The sequence below is a fragment of the Dermacentor andersoni genome, chromosome 7 (assembly GCF_023375885.2).
Source record: "Dermacentor andersoni chromosome 7, qqDerAnde1_hic_scaffold, whole genome shotgun sequence".
Taxonomy (NCBI): Eukaryota; Metazoa; Arthropoda; class Arachnida; order Ixodida; family Ixodidae; genus Dermacentor; species Dermacentor andersoni.
The window spans coordinates 78,143,522-78,160,172 of NC_092820.1; the positions used below are offsets into that span (position 1 = coordinate 78,143,522).

Below are 16,651 nucleotides of genomic sequence, written 5' to 3' on the forward strand. Positions count from 1 at the left end.
ATGCGTGGTGCGACAAGAGCGCCACCTGCGGACGCGACACATGCGTGATCGAGTAATGGTTTCTTTTCCCTACACAACGATACCACAGTAATTAGGCGCGTGTGGTTAGTTATGGTTGCAAAGATGTAAGCGACAGTAGTGTTAAACTTTTGTTGGTGTTGTTGTTGTTGTCGTTGTTGTTACATGCGGTTTTAGCGAGCGACCCGTATTACTGACCGAAATGAAAGATCGTTTTACGTTTAAACAATTGGAGAATCGAGTGTGTTAATAAAGGAGTACTGGCATTTATTCCCCAAGTAGTCGAAACTACACCACACGCTTCGCGCTCGTAGAATGGTGCACTATATTTTTCAGGACTTAATTCAAGATTTCGACGTTCATACGAAGCAACAATAACAAAAAGAAAGCAGTTCTAGAATGTTTCTTCCGAGATGAGTCATGCCAGCAGAGTTGTGGATCTTTTCTTAAGTTGGTTTTCTTTTCTTTTTTGGTCGCACTGTATGGCAGCACCACGGTGCCGTCGCAGTCTGCATCTTTTATATTCTTTATCGTATTTTGTACAACAATTTGTACCGGGGCAGCGCATTGATTCCAGGCTAGGAATATTATGACTCGTCAACCAGTTTAAACAAATAAAACGCCGACATACTACTACACGAGCATTTGCGTACTCTCAGGAAGTGCGTATTGTCTGCTTGAAGCACGAATGCAGGCGCAGAGGAATTAAAAAGTGTCCTTCTTTTGTGAAGGCGGCACATACGTTCTCACAAGTATAGGTAGTATTCCCTATACTTAGCATAGGGAGTATAGGGAGTACACAAGTATAGGGAGTATAGGGAGTCATAGGCACAGCTTTTTCCGTAAGGCTGACACGTTTGCTTCAGATAGAAGGGAAGCGCTATAACAGAAACTGTGAACTACTCCCAGGTGAAAATAAGTGAGGCCAACGGACCATGATTTTTGGTCATTCAACGCAATAATTAAGAGCAGTTCCATAGTTCGGGATGACCCTCACTGCGCATACTCAGCAAGGCAGCTCAGCGCCGGACAAGTAACCGCTTTGCCTTAACGTAATTAACGTAACACCTTCAATGGCACAACCACCAGGCATATACTTCGTATAACGACTTTGCATTATGCGAAATCTTTGCCGCCAGACAGGATGCACTTCCGATAAGTATCCATGACTTTTTTTGATGAAAATGCCAGGTCACCGCCACAAACACACCATTTTGAGAAAAAAAGATCGCTAAATGATAGTGATGACTGCTTTCTCGCAATTTCGCCTTTTTAATATTTTAGTTGTTCCCTTTCGTCATTGTTTAAACTATAGCTTTAAATTGCCTCCTGTGGAGGCGATGGCAACGATCGCAATGTGAAACTGGGAAGCAGTTCCCCCCTCCCCCATTTACAAAAAAAGGTGTGATATATTAGATATTACTTTGCCTATGAAAGCCAGCTTCGGTGCTCCTACATGGCTGAATAACACATTTTTTTCGGCAAAAAAATCTTCTTTCAAAGTAGCGACAAATGGAGGCGCAGTTATCCTCCGCCCTTCGGGTAAAAATGAGGGCGAGACACTGAACTTGGCCAGACCCTCGGAAAATTTTATCGGGACAATTTAATGGCTATTTGCGTAATGTTAGCAGATTTCCGGGACGCAATGCAATGCGGGACGAGAGGGGGTGGGGAGGGAGACACGTAAACAATATTCAATATTTATACGAAATTTCGTTTACGTGACCGAAACTCTTTCCCAAGCTCTTCAGTTAATTTCCACTTGCGCTTTAGCATTATTCCACGTGCTTCCATGCAACATCTGCGTGACGAGCAAGACGGCAGGAATACCGCGTGGTCATCAACTTTGGCTTGGCTACGGCTCGTTAGCCAACGGCATTTGAGAAAGTCCGTTGTAACTGGATCGAGAAAACTTACGAGCCGGAAGTGGCCACGCGTTCATGTGCCTCACTTCCGGTAGTGCTTCGCTTTGCTGCCAACTGCCTCTCGAGCGTATTTGAAGGTGGCGCCACCACATGCGACAACGTGCACAGCCGACTCGACACCACAGGGCGGGAATTTAGGGACAGCTCGGCATCCGGAGCGGCCAAAGCGTGACAAAACACCGTCCCGCATCTAATCTGTGGGACGGCTGGACCGCGGCAATAAAGGTCCCACCTAAATCGGCACGTCTGGTCACCTTATGTTTACGTCACCAAGAAAAGTCATTAAGAAGTCGCGAAGACTCCAAAAAGGCAAGACTGTCGTTAAGATGACTGGAAATTCGCTTAATTTAGCGAATTTCTGGCTGTTACCGACGCTGCTTCCGACGCCTTTGTCGTCATCGACAGAGCCAAGGGAACCTGTAAAGCGGGCTTCTCCTTTTGAAGGCTCTTATTGCGAAGAAGCCAGCTTTGAACGGCGCCTTTGTCGTGTGTGTGTGATTAGTGTGTGATTTGTTTCGAAAAGCACGCGTTCAAAGTTCACCTTTCAAATGTTTCTGTGAAAATATGAAAAAAAAGAAATAATGAAAATAAAGGAAAGAAGGAAATGCCTAAACGATACTATGTGGTCAGACTGACAATTTTGCAGGCGTTACTTCAAAGAAACATACATATAGTGAGCAAGGATGCGCTAAGCTGTCTGATTAAGGGTCCTGCTGTTCATATTTACGCCACAAAGTTTAAGATGATCTGTAAGCTGAGGCCAACCCGCTCTGCAGCGCGCTTTCTTCGCGATGCATGGGCCCAAATACGGCCCTCAGATCGCTTACGGGTATCTGCAAAGGCCCCTATAGAATCATCATAAAAGGACGGAGGGGTGAAATGGCAATTGTATAACACGATCGGTCACTAGTGCCAAAATTAGACATTCTTGTAAATAAGAATAAAAGAAAAATAATGGGGAACGTGTTGACCAAAATATCACACGAGGATCTTATACAAACGAAGCAAAGGCATCGCTCATAGGCTCGATATGTGCTGCTAAAAGTGTTTGCCCTGCATTCGTAACCAGGTTACACTCGACGATGGATTGATCTGGTATAAGTCGTTTTCCTTCTTGATAGCCCATGACAAAACAAACTAGAAGAAAAAAGAGAAGTCATGCCATGTAGATGCTGAATGATCATGAAATTCGAGAGACGGCAAGAAGTGGGAGAGGTTGGAAGAGGTTGGCCATGTGAATTAGGAAAACTGTGATATAATTTGCGGAATAAAACTACGAGCCGGGACATACCTTGCGTCCGTCAGCTGATGTGGGGAATGATTTTATATTGTTACAATGCGTACACAACATTTAACAAGAAGTGCACAAGCTTGGCGCTGAGGACGACGATATTAGGGTCTTGCTTGCTCTGCCATTCTCTAGTTAATTCAAGTTCACTGAAGCGTCCGGAAGGTTAGGTTGCTAGGCTGCACTTTATTCTTTTTTTCTATAAGTTTATGAATAAGCGCTCTCTAAATTTGTGTTATTGTAATAGTTGTCTGATACTTTATTTTGAATTTATTTTTCGTAAATCTTGATACGGACATTCGTTAAATGCGGCCAAATTTGTTAACTTTGCGAAAAATCCGGAAGTGTTTGGGGAAATATCTGCTTGATGTTGACAGCATACGTCTATCCCGGCATAGAAAAAAGGAGAGGGCGAAGCCGCTACCCCTGAACGCGTTCAATTGGGTCAGAAATGACGTTTTAACTTTGGCCGTTATAGAAACAAAATTGGGGCACCCCAAAAACCGCCAACGCGGCGCGTTTGCCATCCCGGGGTCCGTGTCTTGAGTTTCATGACTTCCACGTTTGCCGCAAGAGGCCACCACTGGCCTCCGAACCTGCTTCCATCACCGGCCCCTCATGCTTCTCGGTGCTCCTATCGACCCGGGGAAATTCTCCGATGCTCGTCGCATTCCTCCGCATCCTACGTCTCTCCGTCCGTCTCTCTCCCTCTCTGAAAAGCTGTCCTGTATCCCTTTGTATAACGCGCGGGTGCCAGTGCGAACCACTTGGACGTACAACCGACCCGTAAAAAGTTCCGAAGGCTCAAGCGGAGATTGAAATAGCATCACTCCGACTAGGCCCTGCAACGAAAGCTTACACACTCGGTGTCGTCTGCTGCCGTCTGCTTCTCGTCTGCTACACGCTCCCGGCCCCGTCGTCCTGCTCTCATCGTCGTCTGCGGCAACGTTCCGCGCCGCTCGTCGGGCCATGAAGATGGCCAACGAGTGCGGCGCATCGACGCAGCCGGCGGCAGCGCCGGCCGGTCAGGCGGCTACAACCCTGGCCGGAGGTGGGAATAGCTCGACCAAGAACAATAACAACAACAAGGACGGTGGCGGTGTGGCAGGAGTGGACACCATGCCGGGGGGGATGCCGTTCGACACCGCCAAGGCCAAGATATACGAGACCAAGCGGCACAAGAAGATCGTGCGCCTCATGACGGTCATGGCGTACGTTCTCTCTGTCTCGCTCGCGGCGATCGTGCTGTCGATGTACTACGTGTTTCTATGGGATCCCAACATGCGTTCGGAGCTCCCGCAGTCGTCGTCGGACCGCGAAACGGGCCGCATGACGGCGTTTGCGCCATCATCGTCTGCTACGAACGAGACGGACTGTTCGCAGCTATCGTCTGCTCCGCAGAAGGCGGCGAGAGTTCCTACGGCCACCACTACGGCGTCGAAGATCAACGACGAGCCTACCGTTGTCGACGCGACAGTAGGGTATGACGTCGCTGCTGGGGATGCGTCCCCTTCGGAGATTTCGTTCGGCGAGCTTCCGCTCTCAGAGAACGCGACGGACACCACGTCGTCGTGGGTCGAAGAAGCCGACGGTACTGCCACGTCGTTTGCGCCGACTTCTTCCGCGGACGCCGTGGATGCGGAAGAAAAGTCCACTGCTTCCGTCGCGAGATGAGGGAACAAGAGTGAGCTGTTCATTATTTTTCTCATTTAATTCGTTCGTTACGATATTTTTAGCTTTCAGAAACTGACGCAATGGCTTACAGCATGCAGACTTGCTCTAGGTTCCTGTTAAAACGAAGCAATTAAGCCGGACCTTCGGATACGCCGAACGATGAGAAAGTAACTGTTTGGTTTCTATTGACCACACAGAAATAAACCGCTTAATGCGAGCTCGCTTAACCCGCTCAGTACTTGAGTCCGCTGACAAGAACGCATTCAGTTAAGCGAAACATCAGGGGACGTCACTGAAGGTTGCTATTCGGCTTAGTGATGGAGCGGCCTGGAACGACCTCCCGCTCCGCCGAAGGCAAATTGTGTTTCTGTGAACACAACCTGCACCAGTGTCGACGATGACCTGAAAGCATGCCGGGCTGACCCCATGAATACATTACTCGAGTGCATGGGTCCTCGAGGTGCGCGTTTGCTGACGACTGCTGACGACTGCTGACGATGGCGAGGACATCGGCGATGAGCCACAAGAACAAGCGGTCTTCCCACAAGATATATATGCAACTGATAATGCATGAAACGTTAACACATATATGTTCCAACACGAGGGCATGCATCGAAGGATTTTTGAACGAGTTAATGTATGTTTCGGTATAGGGCACACAGATTTGTAAAGCGCCAGCAAGCAAAAGTCGCTGACTGACCCAAGTAAAAGTACGCAAGTTAATGATTTGAATTGTGCAAGTGCAAGAAATATATAATATTATAAAGGCGCCCCTTTTTCGGTTTTAATGATTTGGGTAAACATGGAATAGTGAAGTTATTTCTTTTTTTATGACTCTCTTTAAAAAGAATTTCTGCAACTTCTGCTAAGGCGAATGCATTTTCCTTGGTCTCTTACTACTTCGTCTTTCTGTTGCTCGGTGTCGAAAGAGGCTCCTTGCTGCGCTGTAGTGGTCCTACGCTGTAAACAGGAGGGCAAGACTGATTTACCGTGGGGCGCGTCTTCATCATAATCGTCGACATTTGCTCGCTACCAAGCGTGGGCCTGCAATAGCACCAAACGAGGATTCAGTGGCAGGGGGCAACAATACGAATGCTCACAGAGGAGCCATAATCGGTTTGTGCTGACGACATATGCAAATTGGGTTATAGCACAGACAACGCAACACGCAGAACCAACGCAACGTTGGGATCCAAACGACGCGAAGCTTGTTTGCGTCAGCGAGGTAGACTCGATCACAACCTCGTCGCCTAGCTGTAGCTGTCTGCGTCGCGAAGACGGTGTACGATGCTTGTCGAGGAAAGACTGTTGATGAAAGGTGCGTGCACATAGTAGTGTTACGCATATTTTATTACAGTTAAGATTCCATATCGCTTGCGTAGCAGTCGAGCATCCATTGTAGGGGATTGGCCAAGAATGGGCACTTACCCAGTTGAACATACCTATAGGGTCCTTCGCTTCGGAGTAAAACCCGCCAATTCCTGATTTCTGGCAGGTCGAACAAGTTTTACGAAAATCGGATTAAACCCAGTTTCATTTTCTTTTTTTTTTTTTGGGGGGGGGGGAGACGAAGTTCCGTCCTTTCACAAAGGGCAGGGCTCCAAGCTCACAAAAAGCGCTTAAGCTAGAATTGTTCGTAAGAGCTAATTTTAGCCAATGCCGATGCTGGACGATCGCCTACGACGCAACTTGCGAAATGCTCCGACAAACATTTGAAAACTCGCTTTCCAAACATTCATTTTGCCACAGTTAGAATTCGCCCCCTCAATTTGGTACCCTCATTGAAATTACCTAATCAATATGATGGAAAGGATACAAAATAGAGCAGCCCGGTTAATATCACGTAACTACGGTACAAACTCAAGCATTACACAAATTAAACTAGACATTCTACTGCCGCCATTAGATATCCGCCGCAACATCGCTCTTTTGTGCTTATTCCACAAATATATTTACACTAATAAACGAACCCGGTTACAACTGCAAATACCCCACTATTCTTCACGCAGATTACATAATCAGTTCAGTGTCATGGGCATATACGGTAAAACAAATGCATTTAATTCATCTGCACTACCTCGTCCCATTCGTCTTTGGAATGACTTCTCTGATAACATAGCCTCCATATCTAACCCCGATACGTTCCGCTATCAGTTATTGACGCTTTACCCATTTATTACCGTTCACGAATGCCCAGTCTAATGTATTTGATTGCGTATTTTTGCAATATAGTATATTATTTTCATAAACAGTATTCCTTTCGCTCTGTTAATGGTAACAAGTGTTCGTGTGCCTTCAGATATTGCTTTGTATTCCCTGTGCCTTGAATATTGTATAACACAGCAATCTTTTTATAGCACTGTTCCTGTTGGAAATTTGTACTTTTTTTGTCTTTACTCTTTAAAATGCCCCCCTTACTCTATGCCCTGCCATAGGGCCTGTAAGGTTCCTTTGAATAAATAAATATCATTAGCGAAGGCGAACAGCCCCCCCAATGGCAAAAACACTTACGAACGAAAAGCTTTGTGAATACGGGCCCAGGTGTACAAAGGTCCCGGACGTCTTACCTCTGTGCCACCATTAGGTGGTTGACGTGGTTCAGCATCTCTAAAGGATGAGTTGAAACAATCTCTTTTTTAGAAAGAAATCCCGAGAACATAATTTACGCGATGGCCTATTGACATCACGTCACCGCTCGCTAGCCCAACCTGGCGAACGCAGTCTGATGCCTCGAGAACCGGATGGTGACGAGCGTGCCGTCATTTTAGCCAATTTTGCGGCTGCATCGACAAGATCGTTCCCCGTGCAGTCCGCAGTGTCCGGAGATCCACTGGTATCATTTTCTAACCGAAGCTCTGCGTAAAACGACAAGACACTGGGCACAAGAAGAAACGTCCCCACTGACGTCCTTAAAGGCCCTATCCTCACTCCGTGCGGCATCAAACGCATAGCCATGCGGGCGTCCTGCACAGAATTAGACTAGGTGGTGCCTGTACGCGGCAATACTTGCATCGCCATCCCATGCGCTGACTCGACAAACCTGCGATACGCGCAATATGCCCGAGACAGCGCAGCACATATTTGCAGGCGGCTGGCCTCTTCGTTGGCGCCTATTAACACAATATACCGTTGAGTGACAAAGCATGTTACTGGGCTATTGGCCGGACATAATATAACAGCGAAGCAAGTCGTCATGGAGGCTGGCCTTTCCACTTAACACAGGCCTAGATTCAAGGCTGCGAACGTGCCCCTAAATTTGGGCATGAACGTACCTGTAGTCCTCATTATCGCTGCTCATGCCTCTCTTTTTCACCACTGCCCTCTGAGCAGAGCAGCAGGCGATCAAGGACTATTATCTCAGGCCGACCACTCTGCGTTTCCCCAATTACGTCTCCTCTGTCTCTCTATAGCGCTGCTGTGAATTGCGAACGATCGCTGTGAGGGGACGTTTTCGCAACTAAGGTATGTTCAAAGGCCTTATGTAGATCTAGGATGGACACGAAAAAGCTCAAAATTACAACCGATACCGTACGTCAACAAAACCTAATTGTAAGATAAGGCATATAGCATCAAACATCGTACAAAGCATGGATGTGTGCATCACTATTCGTGCTTTTCTTTATGCCCAGCTTGTTTAAAAAAAAGTGCTGAGAACCAGTTAAACAAGCGATCGGCCTATAGTACGTCTCTATTTTATTTATATTCATTTATTACGTGGTTTCGCTAAAGAAAATAATTGCAGATGATGCCTGCCAACGAGAATTTGCATAGATGTATGCGCCACACGACTTGCGAACGGCTCGATTTTTTTCATTGTATGTTCCTGCGAGCGACTTAGCTTGTTTAAATGAAACGTTTGTGTCCAAAGGAGGCCGTTGCCTGTTTCAATCGCCTGCGAATGAAGTTACACGGAGTTTTGGCAGCCGACAACAGAAACCCCGATTTCTCCCCGGTTATTCTTTTCACGTTTAAGTATATGTGGACCAGTGCCGAAGCTGTCTGCTCGGGCCCATACTCGCGGCAGATACCCAGTGACCCGCATTACCTAATCGGCAAGGCAAGTAGCCAGCACAAAGCCAGCGGCTTATGTTGTCTATATATATATCAACAAATACATCCGGAGAGGAAACGACTACGGGCGCCAAACCCCGCGGAAGAGGCAAGGACAGCATGCATAACTTTAAAAAGCGCGCACTTAACGGTTATCGCTTACGAAAATAAAAGTTTCATCACGTAAATAACTCGGGGCTCAAAGAACGTACATGTGCGAGGGCCCATTCACAAGATAGTGTGCGTATGCACACACGACAGCACAATTAGTGTTCACGTGGACAAAGCGCCGCTCGAACCAATCGCGCCCATATAGCAAATATACATAACCCTTTAGTCGACCGAAATTTCACTCAAGGAAGTTCCTTCAGCATCATTATTGTTTCGCATAGAACAAAATAGGGGACCTATGATGTGTAGCTTCGTTTACACGAAGGCGCGATCGCGTCTAGTCGGAAGACGAGCTGACCCAGCCCCGGCCCGACCCCGCTCACGTGCATCTCGACAAGTGGGTTGGGCGAGTCAAGCTACCACCTTTGTAGGCCAGGTTGACCGAGATCGCCTCGACGCTCGCTTGGTCCGATACGCTGGCGTTTGCACGAACCCGACAAATGGATGATGCGGCCCGACAAGCCAACTAGACAAGCCAACTAGACAAGCCAAGTCGACCAGACTTTACCGCGGAGTCATTAAACTTAGCACCGGCGTCAAGAACCCACATGTTATTAGTACAGCTTACAGCAATGTGCTCCCTGTAAGCTCGGTCGAATATAATTTACTTATTCATTTGTTTACTTGTATACGTATGGGTTAAAACCATTGACAGTATTTAGCATTCATGTATCATTTATCATTATCTAGTCACTATCATCTAGTTGAATTTATCATTCGTGTAGTCAGCAACAAGAGTGCATATATGGTCGTCAGATTGAGTATTCTGTAAACATGCACGACTCTTACAAGCAGGAAGGGTGTTTGCCATCCTTTGCGGTCGTGGTGTCGTTATATGCCTTTCATGCGACCCAAAGAGCTTGTCACACAATTAACCACCTAAATGATAGTTCGCTATCTAACTGATATTTCGCAAATGCAATTTTTTCGGTGTGCGGAGATGCAAATGTTGCATTCATTTCTGCTCTAATAGCAGCTTCACTATATCACGCCCCACTCGAGGTCTCCATAAAATGACGTACTTTACCCGCAGATAATGGTAATTAATTTTTAATTAAATACTTCATGAACAGGTTTACCGTCACGCTTGTTAATCCTATGGTCAAGCGACAACAAACCGCCACATAACCTTTTTTTAACATATGCAAAAGCTCATTTCGATCGTGACGGTCTTTCAACGCGACCACTAAAGGAGCAACTTTTTGCATTCACTTCGAGGAACCAAACTCGAAACTCAGTTACAATTATTGCCGTGTGGCTGCCAACAAAATGTGGTAGTACTTGCGTAAGACTACTGTCCGAAGACAAAAAAAAAAAAAACATCAAAAACCATTCCTGATCGTTGCCCTCTCTCTCTTTCAGCAACAACGTCTGCCCCGCGAACTCCTGCCACGCGGGACATCATTGGAGCATGTGAACCAGTGACGTCACAAGAGGGTGGACACGCGAGGAACGATCGACAAGGCTGATCTCGTCCCCTTTTGTGTGTGCTGTTTCTGTTCCCTATTTTTTTCTTCTCTCGTTCACCGTCATTCTGCTAAAGGCACGGAGGACGGAAACATTGACTAGCAGGAAGCGTCACGTGACAACCTTGAAGCGCATGAAGCCAAAATAGGCAATGACGCCAACAAACGCATAGGGAAAGTTAAGTGTTTTTTTTTTTCTTTTCTGAGGTGTATAATCAACTGCGGATTACAGTTAAATGTGCGATAACCTTCATTCTTGAGAGCGTTAAGCCTCTTCAGAGAAGATCTCTCGGGAGCTGTTTTCTTTTTTAACGCGGTGGCCTTGATGGCGTGTGCAGTAGGGATTTGCCAGCGTTGCTGGCACTGAATTCTTAGGCTGCCAGCAGGTGTACTAGTTGACTGACGTCGTGCTCCTTTCCCAGTTCTTTCCCTCCTCCGTGGCATAAAGTGCACATACCGTCTTTATCGCTAAGAAGTTATTCCTGCGCAACAAAAACAGCACTAGATATTCTGTAGTACGCGTATACTACGAAGCGAGGTGATCTTTCGCCTCAATGTATATTTTTGATCCCTCCCTCCCCGCGTGGTTTATACGCTTTGTCCACTTTAGATATTTTGCCTGTTTCCGCAGTGAACGAGAGGGCGGCCACAAAAAAAAAAAAATGCTTGCCCACGTTTCAAAGTCCCGCATTACCTCGTAGACACCTTTCGCAGATACCACTTCCACGGCACGCTGATTTAGTGCCAGCGGAACTGTAGGTGTGACGAAAGCAGTGACACGAGCGCCAGCCATAGGAGTTATTTTCACGTCGTGTAGCCTTTTTGACAGGCACTGACACAATTCCGGTCGCTTCAGCGAGGCTTCGTACTCGGAGGTAATACGCCGCGCAAGAAAGTGAAAGTAGTATATTCTTGAAAGTGAGGCTTATATCGAGACTGTGCCTGTACTCTTAAAAATCGCGACTAGAGAGAGATATTTATTACATAGGAAAAGCTGAGAGGTCGGCCTGAATCAATGTTCCGACCTGCTACGCGACTACGTGCTAAGAGTGATCAGCATACGAACTTCGCTTAGGGCAGAAGGCTGCCTTTTGGCGTCGAATGACTTTAAAGGAAGTATCGGATATTATCCAATGCGAAGAAAGACGGCGATCGGCGTCTTTCCGGTACGTGGATCGGTACACTCCCTGGCCCAATTGACTGTAAGCCGCGCAACCTTCGCCTCCCGTCGGAAGTCAAGCCTCGTTATAACGAAATCGGGCGTTTCAACTCCCTCTTTATAACGAAGCGACGCTAATCGTGTTGTAAACCGCTACATAGCAACATCTCGAAACAAACAGCTGGTAAAAATGATATGGCCTACGGGAGCAGAACCAGCTGTGTCTACATAATTCGTCCATATCATTCATGCGGCTCTTTGTTCGTAATTACGATCGATTACAAACGACACCGTCCGGCTATCCTGGCCCCTTTCTCTGCGAAGCCGTGTACAACCCTCAAAAGAAGCAGATTAAATTTCAGCACGCCGAGGCATTCGCTGGTCGCTACACCCGATTTCGTCAAAGCGAGATGGCACGTAGCATTAATTAGCGAAATGAAAGCTGTGGAGATTCGAGTTTGTACACTTGTCTTATCTTCTGTATCTTATCGTTCAATTTTATTATCAGGGGCTTCGAAAAAAATGCGAATGACATGAGGCAGGTTGCGCTACCGGTGCCTTACTGTAAGGACACCAAAATTAAATGGTTAAGCCTATAAATTGACTTGGTTATTTATTCTGCATAGTACCAAGACACATATAGGCACTACCTAATAAAGTTGTAACGTGAGAAAGAAAAATGCGCGGCAATAAAGTACAATACTACTAGTGTCTCATTCCTGAAAGCAGTTGGAAGAATTATGCGCATCGTGAAAAGTTATGAAGCACTATAGATTAAAAAAAGAAGAGAAATGAACGCAAGGAACGGACCGCACTTTCGGCAGCGGCCATTTTGCCAACGCTAATATTTACCCTGCCTGCCCGCTCCCGCGAACTCGGGCGAAAGCCCTTCAACGTACGACGGATATATTTAGCACCCACTCGTGGAAAAAGAAAAACAAAAACAAATGCAAAGCCGCAACAAACGTTGAAGAAACTGTAAAGGTTCCACGACTTCGCATTCGTTTACCAACGCGACGTTAATTACTACGCGAGGGGCCCTCCACGTCACCTTTCAGCATAGGCGGTAATGATGTGACAGCCATATTGACGAATGTCGCGAAGAATGCTGCGTCGAATCCTCGCCTGGCCTCTCTCTGTATATGAGCAACCTGCACGTTCCGGGTCCGGGCTGCGAGGCGGTTTCCATTGTAAAACTGGCCCGGCTATTTGGGAGGCGTTAGGAAACGTGAATATCCTGAATTTGTTTTTTTAGTGACGTTGTGGGAATGAGTTTGCGAAATCGAGAATTGGCCAAGGCAGTTGCCGATCGACGGCAACTGCCTTGGCCTGAGCGCGGAAGGCGAGTGCGGTTAAGCTCTAAGAAAGAGAGAGAGAGAGAAATATAGTAACGACTCATGTACGAAGATATTTATTTTTATGCCGGGAGTGTTTTAACGGCAGATATTTCGAACCGACTAAAGTGCGAATACTAAAACAAATTGTTGTTTCGAATATAAGATCGAATACTCAGCGCTTATAAGTAACTAAGGCTGAGCAGTTACAAGTCTGTGCACTCGTAACACGCATTTTAAGAGATGACAGGATGGAAGATAGAACGAAGCTTCTAATTTTGGCAACTGGGCAGCTTGCAAATGAGGAACACATTAGTGATAGTCGATCCCTCGTCGTACGATCATAATGAGGTTGCAGTAATATAACAAAAGTTCATCAACAACAAAACATCAACATCAACAAAACAACATCAACAAAAGCACATCATTTGTTCTTGCATTCTTCTACCTAACCCCTTCTTTATTTTTTTTCTTTCATTCAGAAGCTTCCAGAACTTACATATGTTCCACGTCGTCTCATGTCCCTTACTAATTTTCTCGTAGCATCAGATACCGCCGTTTGTTCTTTCTGCGCCAAGCTGCAGGGAAGCATTGCGGCTTTTGCAGTGGGGTGACACGGTATATCAACCAGTGGCATGCGCGCGTCGTCCTCTGGTGATTTCGAATGATAGACGCCTGTATATATGCATCAGAATTTCCAAGCAAGCATGCGATACCATTCCCATTCCCGAGTCGATTCAATCTGTTGAGAATAAGACTACATTTTTTGACGCACTCGGCAACTTAGGGAACCACTTAGCACCGAAATTAAACGGCGAATGCGCATACACTCATCCGTATTACAGTGAAGCAGTATATAACTCGGATCCAGGGAATTCTTCGTCTACGTCGACAGAACAGTCGACAGAAAACCAGTCCATGAATTGAAGCGAAAAGTGCCTATATGTTCATTGGAATTACGCATGCAATACACATCCCAGTGTTCGTTTCAATATATGATTGCTGATAAGGCACGTTCCAACAATACGAAGCACGTAACATTCGCCGCATGCGTTTCCCGGTAAAGATTACGGTGACATAGCTGCAGTTGCCTAGAAGCGGCAACTGTAGCATACGAATAAGGGAGTGGCGTCACTACACTTTATATAAAAAAAGAACCTGCCAAGCGATTGACTTCATTTGTGCTGCAATAGCGCTATGGAAAGGCCACGCATAGTTAGGACTCCCGAAGAGCCGAGTGATCACGATGAGCGGCGACGGGAACAGCAACGCCAACATGCACAACGGCGTCGTGCATGCTCAGGCTCGGCAGGACCCAGTGGCTCCAATCGTTCGAGGCTACGTCACATTCGTCTGCCGAATCAGGTGATACTGCAGCCAACCACCTTCACAGCGTGGATAGGAGGCTAATTTTTTTTAATGCATCATCGTTACAACGCTCACGCGAACGAAAATCCGGCGGCGTCCGTCGGGTACCTCGTGGTGTGAGAGAAAAAGAGAAGTATGTGACGTCACAAATAGGGAGTAGGTACGAATGAGGAAAAGGAGGCGAGAGAGGGCGATGTGTCGGCACACCTTAGGAGCCAATAGGAATACAGGGGGCGACTGACGGCGCACTTTGGAGCTCACGGCTGGCAAGGCGGCCAGGGTAGGGTTAGGAAATAGCACTGCGGGCTGCGGACTAGGCGGATTGCCTGTGGCGTTTGACAGGTTCAGACATGTGTTTCGAATGCGCGCGTCTTCGAATACAGTTTAAAATGGACGCAGTGCCGTGGGCGAGTGGCTTGCGAAGGGTTAATGCGAACAGTGCATTTCCGTCAGATCAACCGATTGATCGACCGTATTAGTCTCCCGTATATGGTCGACGTAATAACACCGACCTCCTGCCACTGTACCTGTTATAAAGGCGAGCTGCTTATAGCGTAGTTAGTGTTCCGGCCACGTAAGGTATAGTGGAATGTAGCAATTAGGTTGGCACTGGCGGATCACCGTGCGGTAATATGGACTTGAAGGTTCGCGCATTACCTCCCGTGTGTGCACACTCCTCTTGCAAAGTGGACTTATCGCATTGCTATCTCGGTTCGTCTTGTTGCAAGGAAAGCACTTTGTTCGGCCTGCATGAGATCAAAACAAGTGTACTCAGTTACGAGAATTTCACCTTCGCAGTCTGCGTTTTCTGCCTAAGTAGTTTCACATTGCGGGTGTTTTTGTGTGTACATGACGAATGAACAAAACTAAATTCACCGTTTTTTTTTCTCGCGAAATAAACAACTGTTTGCGGAAACCTTTGAACAATACTGAACCTCAAGAACAGCGAGGGTTACCGCAATGGTAAGCAGCATACAACTCCTATCTCGTAGTGTACAAAGTCAATTTTTGGGGGCATGCCGGTCGCGCTTTCGAAACAGAGAAGATTTATTTGTATTTTTTTTAACTTTCACGACGCGGCAAGAGTTTTGTTTTGCGCCACAGTCAATTCCGGAAGTATTGACTGTCATACTGCCAATGAATGACAGCCGTGATTATTCAGGACAGGTTCTATAGACACATATGCTTCTCTAGCGTACACTTCGTTAAAAGTTCCAAATACCGCATTAAGATAGAGACGCAAAGCACTCACGACGAGTGGTGATATTCCAGCTACAAGTTTTGTGAGTGAACAGTCTGCGATTTTATATGTTCTTTCAGGGTAACGGTGGTTGCCTATCCTGCCGTTGAAGGACATGTGTGATACTGTAATCACGTTACAGCTGCTGTTCCTGTTGTGCATGTACCATCTGATAACTACGAATAAAGGAGAGAGAAAAAAACAGACTTGACAATGAATGACGCGTTACTGTCCCGACGCCCTGCATCGCATTTTTTGAAGGGAAAAAGTGATATAGGAAATCTTAGCAACAGGAATTCGTTTTTGGGGTGGGGACTAGGCTTCCCCTTCAGCAATAAAAGAGAATCGGTAAGCTTGAAGAAAAAAAAATGCAACTTCATAACCGACTGTCATAGAGCGTCTAAAGAAGGAATATCTACTGTATTGTTTACAGTTCACGTGAGACGGTTAACATTTTTTTTTAATCGAGGCTTGCATGCAACCGTTCTAATAAGAATTCATTGGTATAACACAGAGCACTGTACAACATGTGATTCTTTTTTCTGGCTTTAGGTGGTACTAAGATATTCAATCATTCAAGTGACAAAAATGTGTTTTTCATGTCAAGTTTCCGAATTGTAAACTTGATGGCTGAAGCTCTTGGAAATTACCAGCTGTAGGTAACTTTTGTAAAATTAACATAGCAAAAGGCCAAATAATCTGCTCGCACAGTCTTTCTAATCTAACATTCTCGTGTTCTTGTTTACTTTTATTGTAGCAATATTATTTCTTTCATATACATGCAAAAACACATCGGCTGCCACAGCTGACACGAAGTGATTCCTTCGCAGGCACAATACAAACACGAAGGCCCCTAAGTGTGCGTAATAAAATTCGAATCTCCTGCAGTCCAAGCGTCAGGCTGCGGCTACGGAATGCTTGGCCATGCCAACGCCTCCTAGATGGCAGGCCTGTGCAC

General features: G+C 46.3%; 1 protein-coding gene across 1 annotated transcript; it reads left to right on the forward strand.

Moving 5' to 3' along the window:
• The first annotated feature begins 3,925 nt into the window (after positions 1–3,925).
• Positions 3,926–15,899, forward strand: inaF-D (trp-interacting inaF-D). Its single transcript, XM_050181531.3, has 2 exons — positions 3,926–4,915; positions 10,489–15,899. Exon 1 carries the CDS (start codon positions 4,201–4,203, stop codon positions 4,903–4,905), a length of 705 nt encoding a protein of 234 aa, XP_050037488.1. The 5' UTR covers positions 3,926–4,200; the 3' UTR covers positions 4,906–4,915; positions 10,489–15,899.
• Positions 15,900–16,651: the final 752 nt, after the last annotated feature.

Excerpts from the sequence above, each read along its gene's own strand:
- inaF-D (XM_050181531.3), top strand. The coding sequence starts at position 4,201 with ATGAAGATGGCCAACGAGTGCGGCGCATCGACGCAGCCGGCGGCAGCG.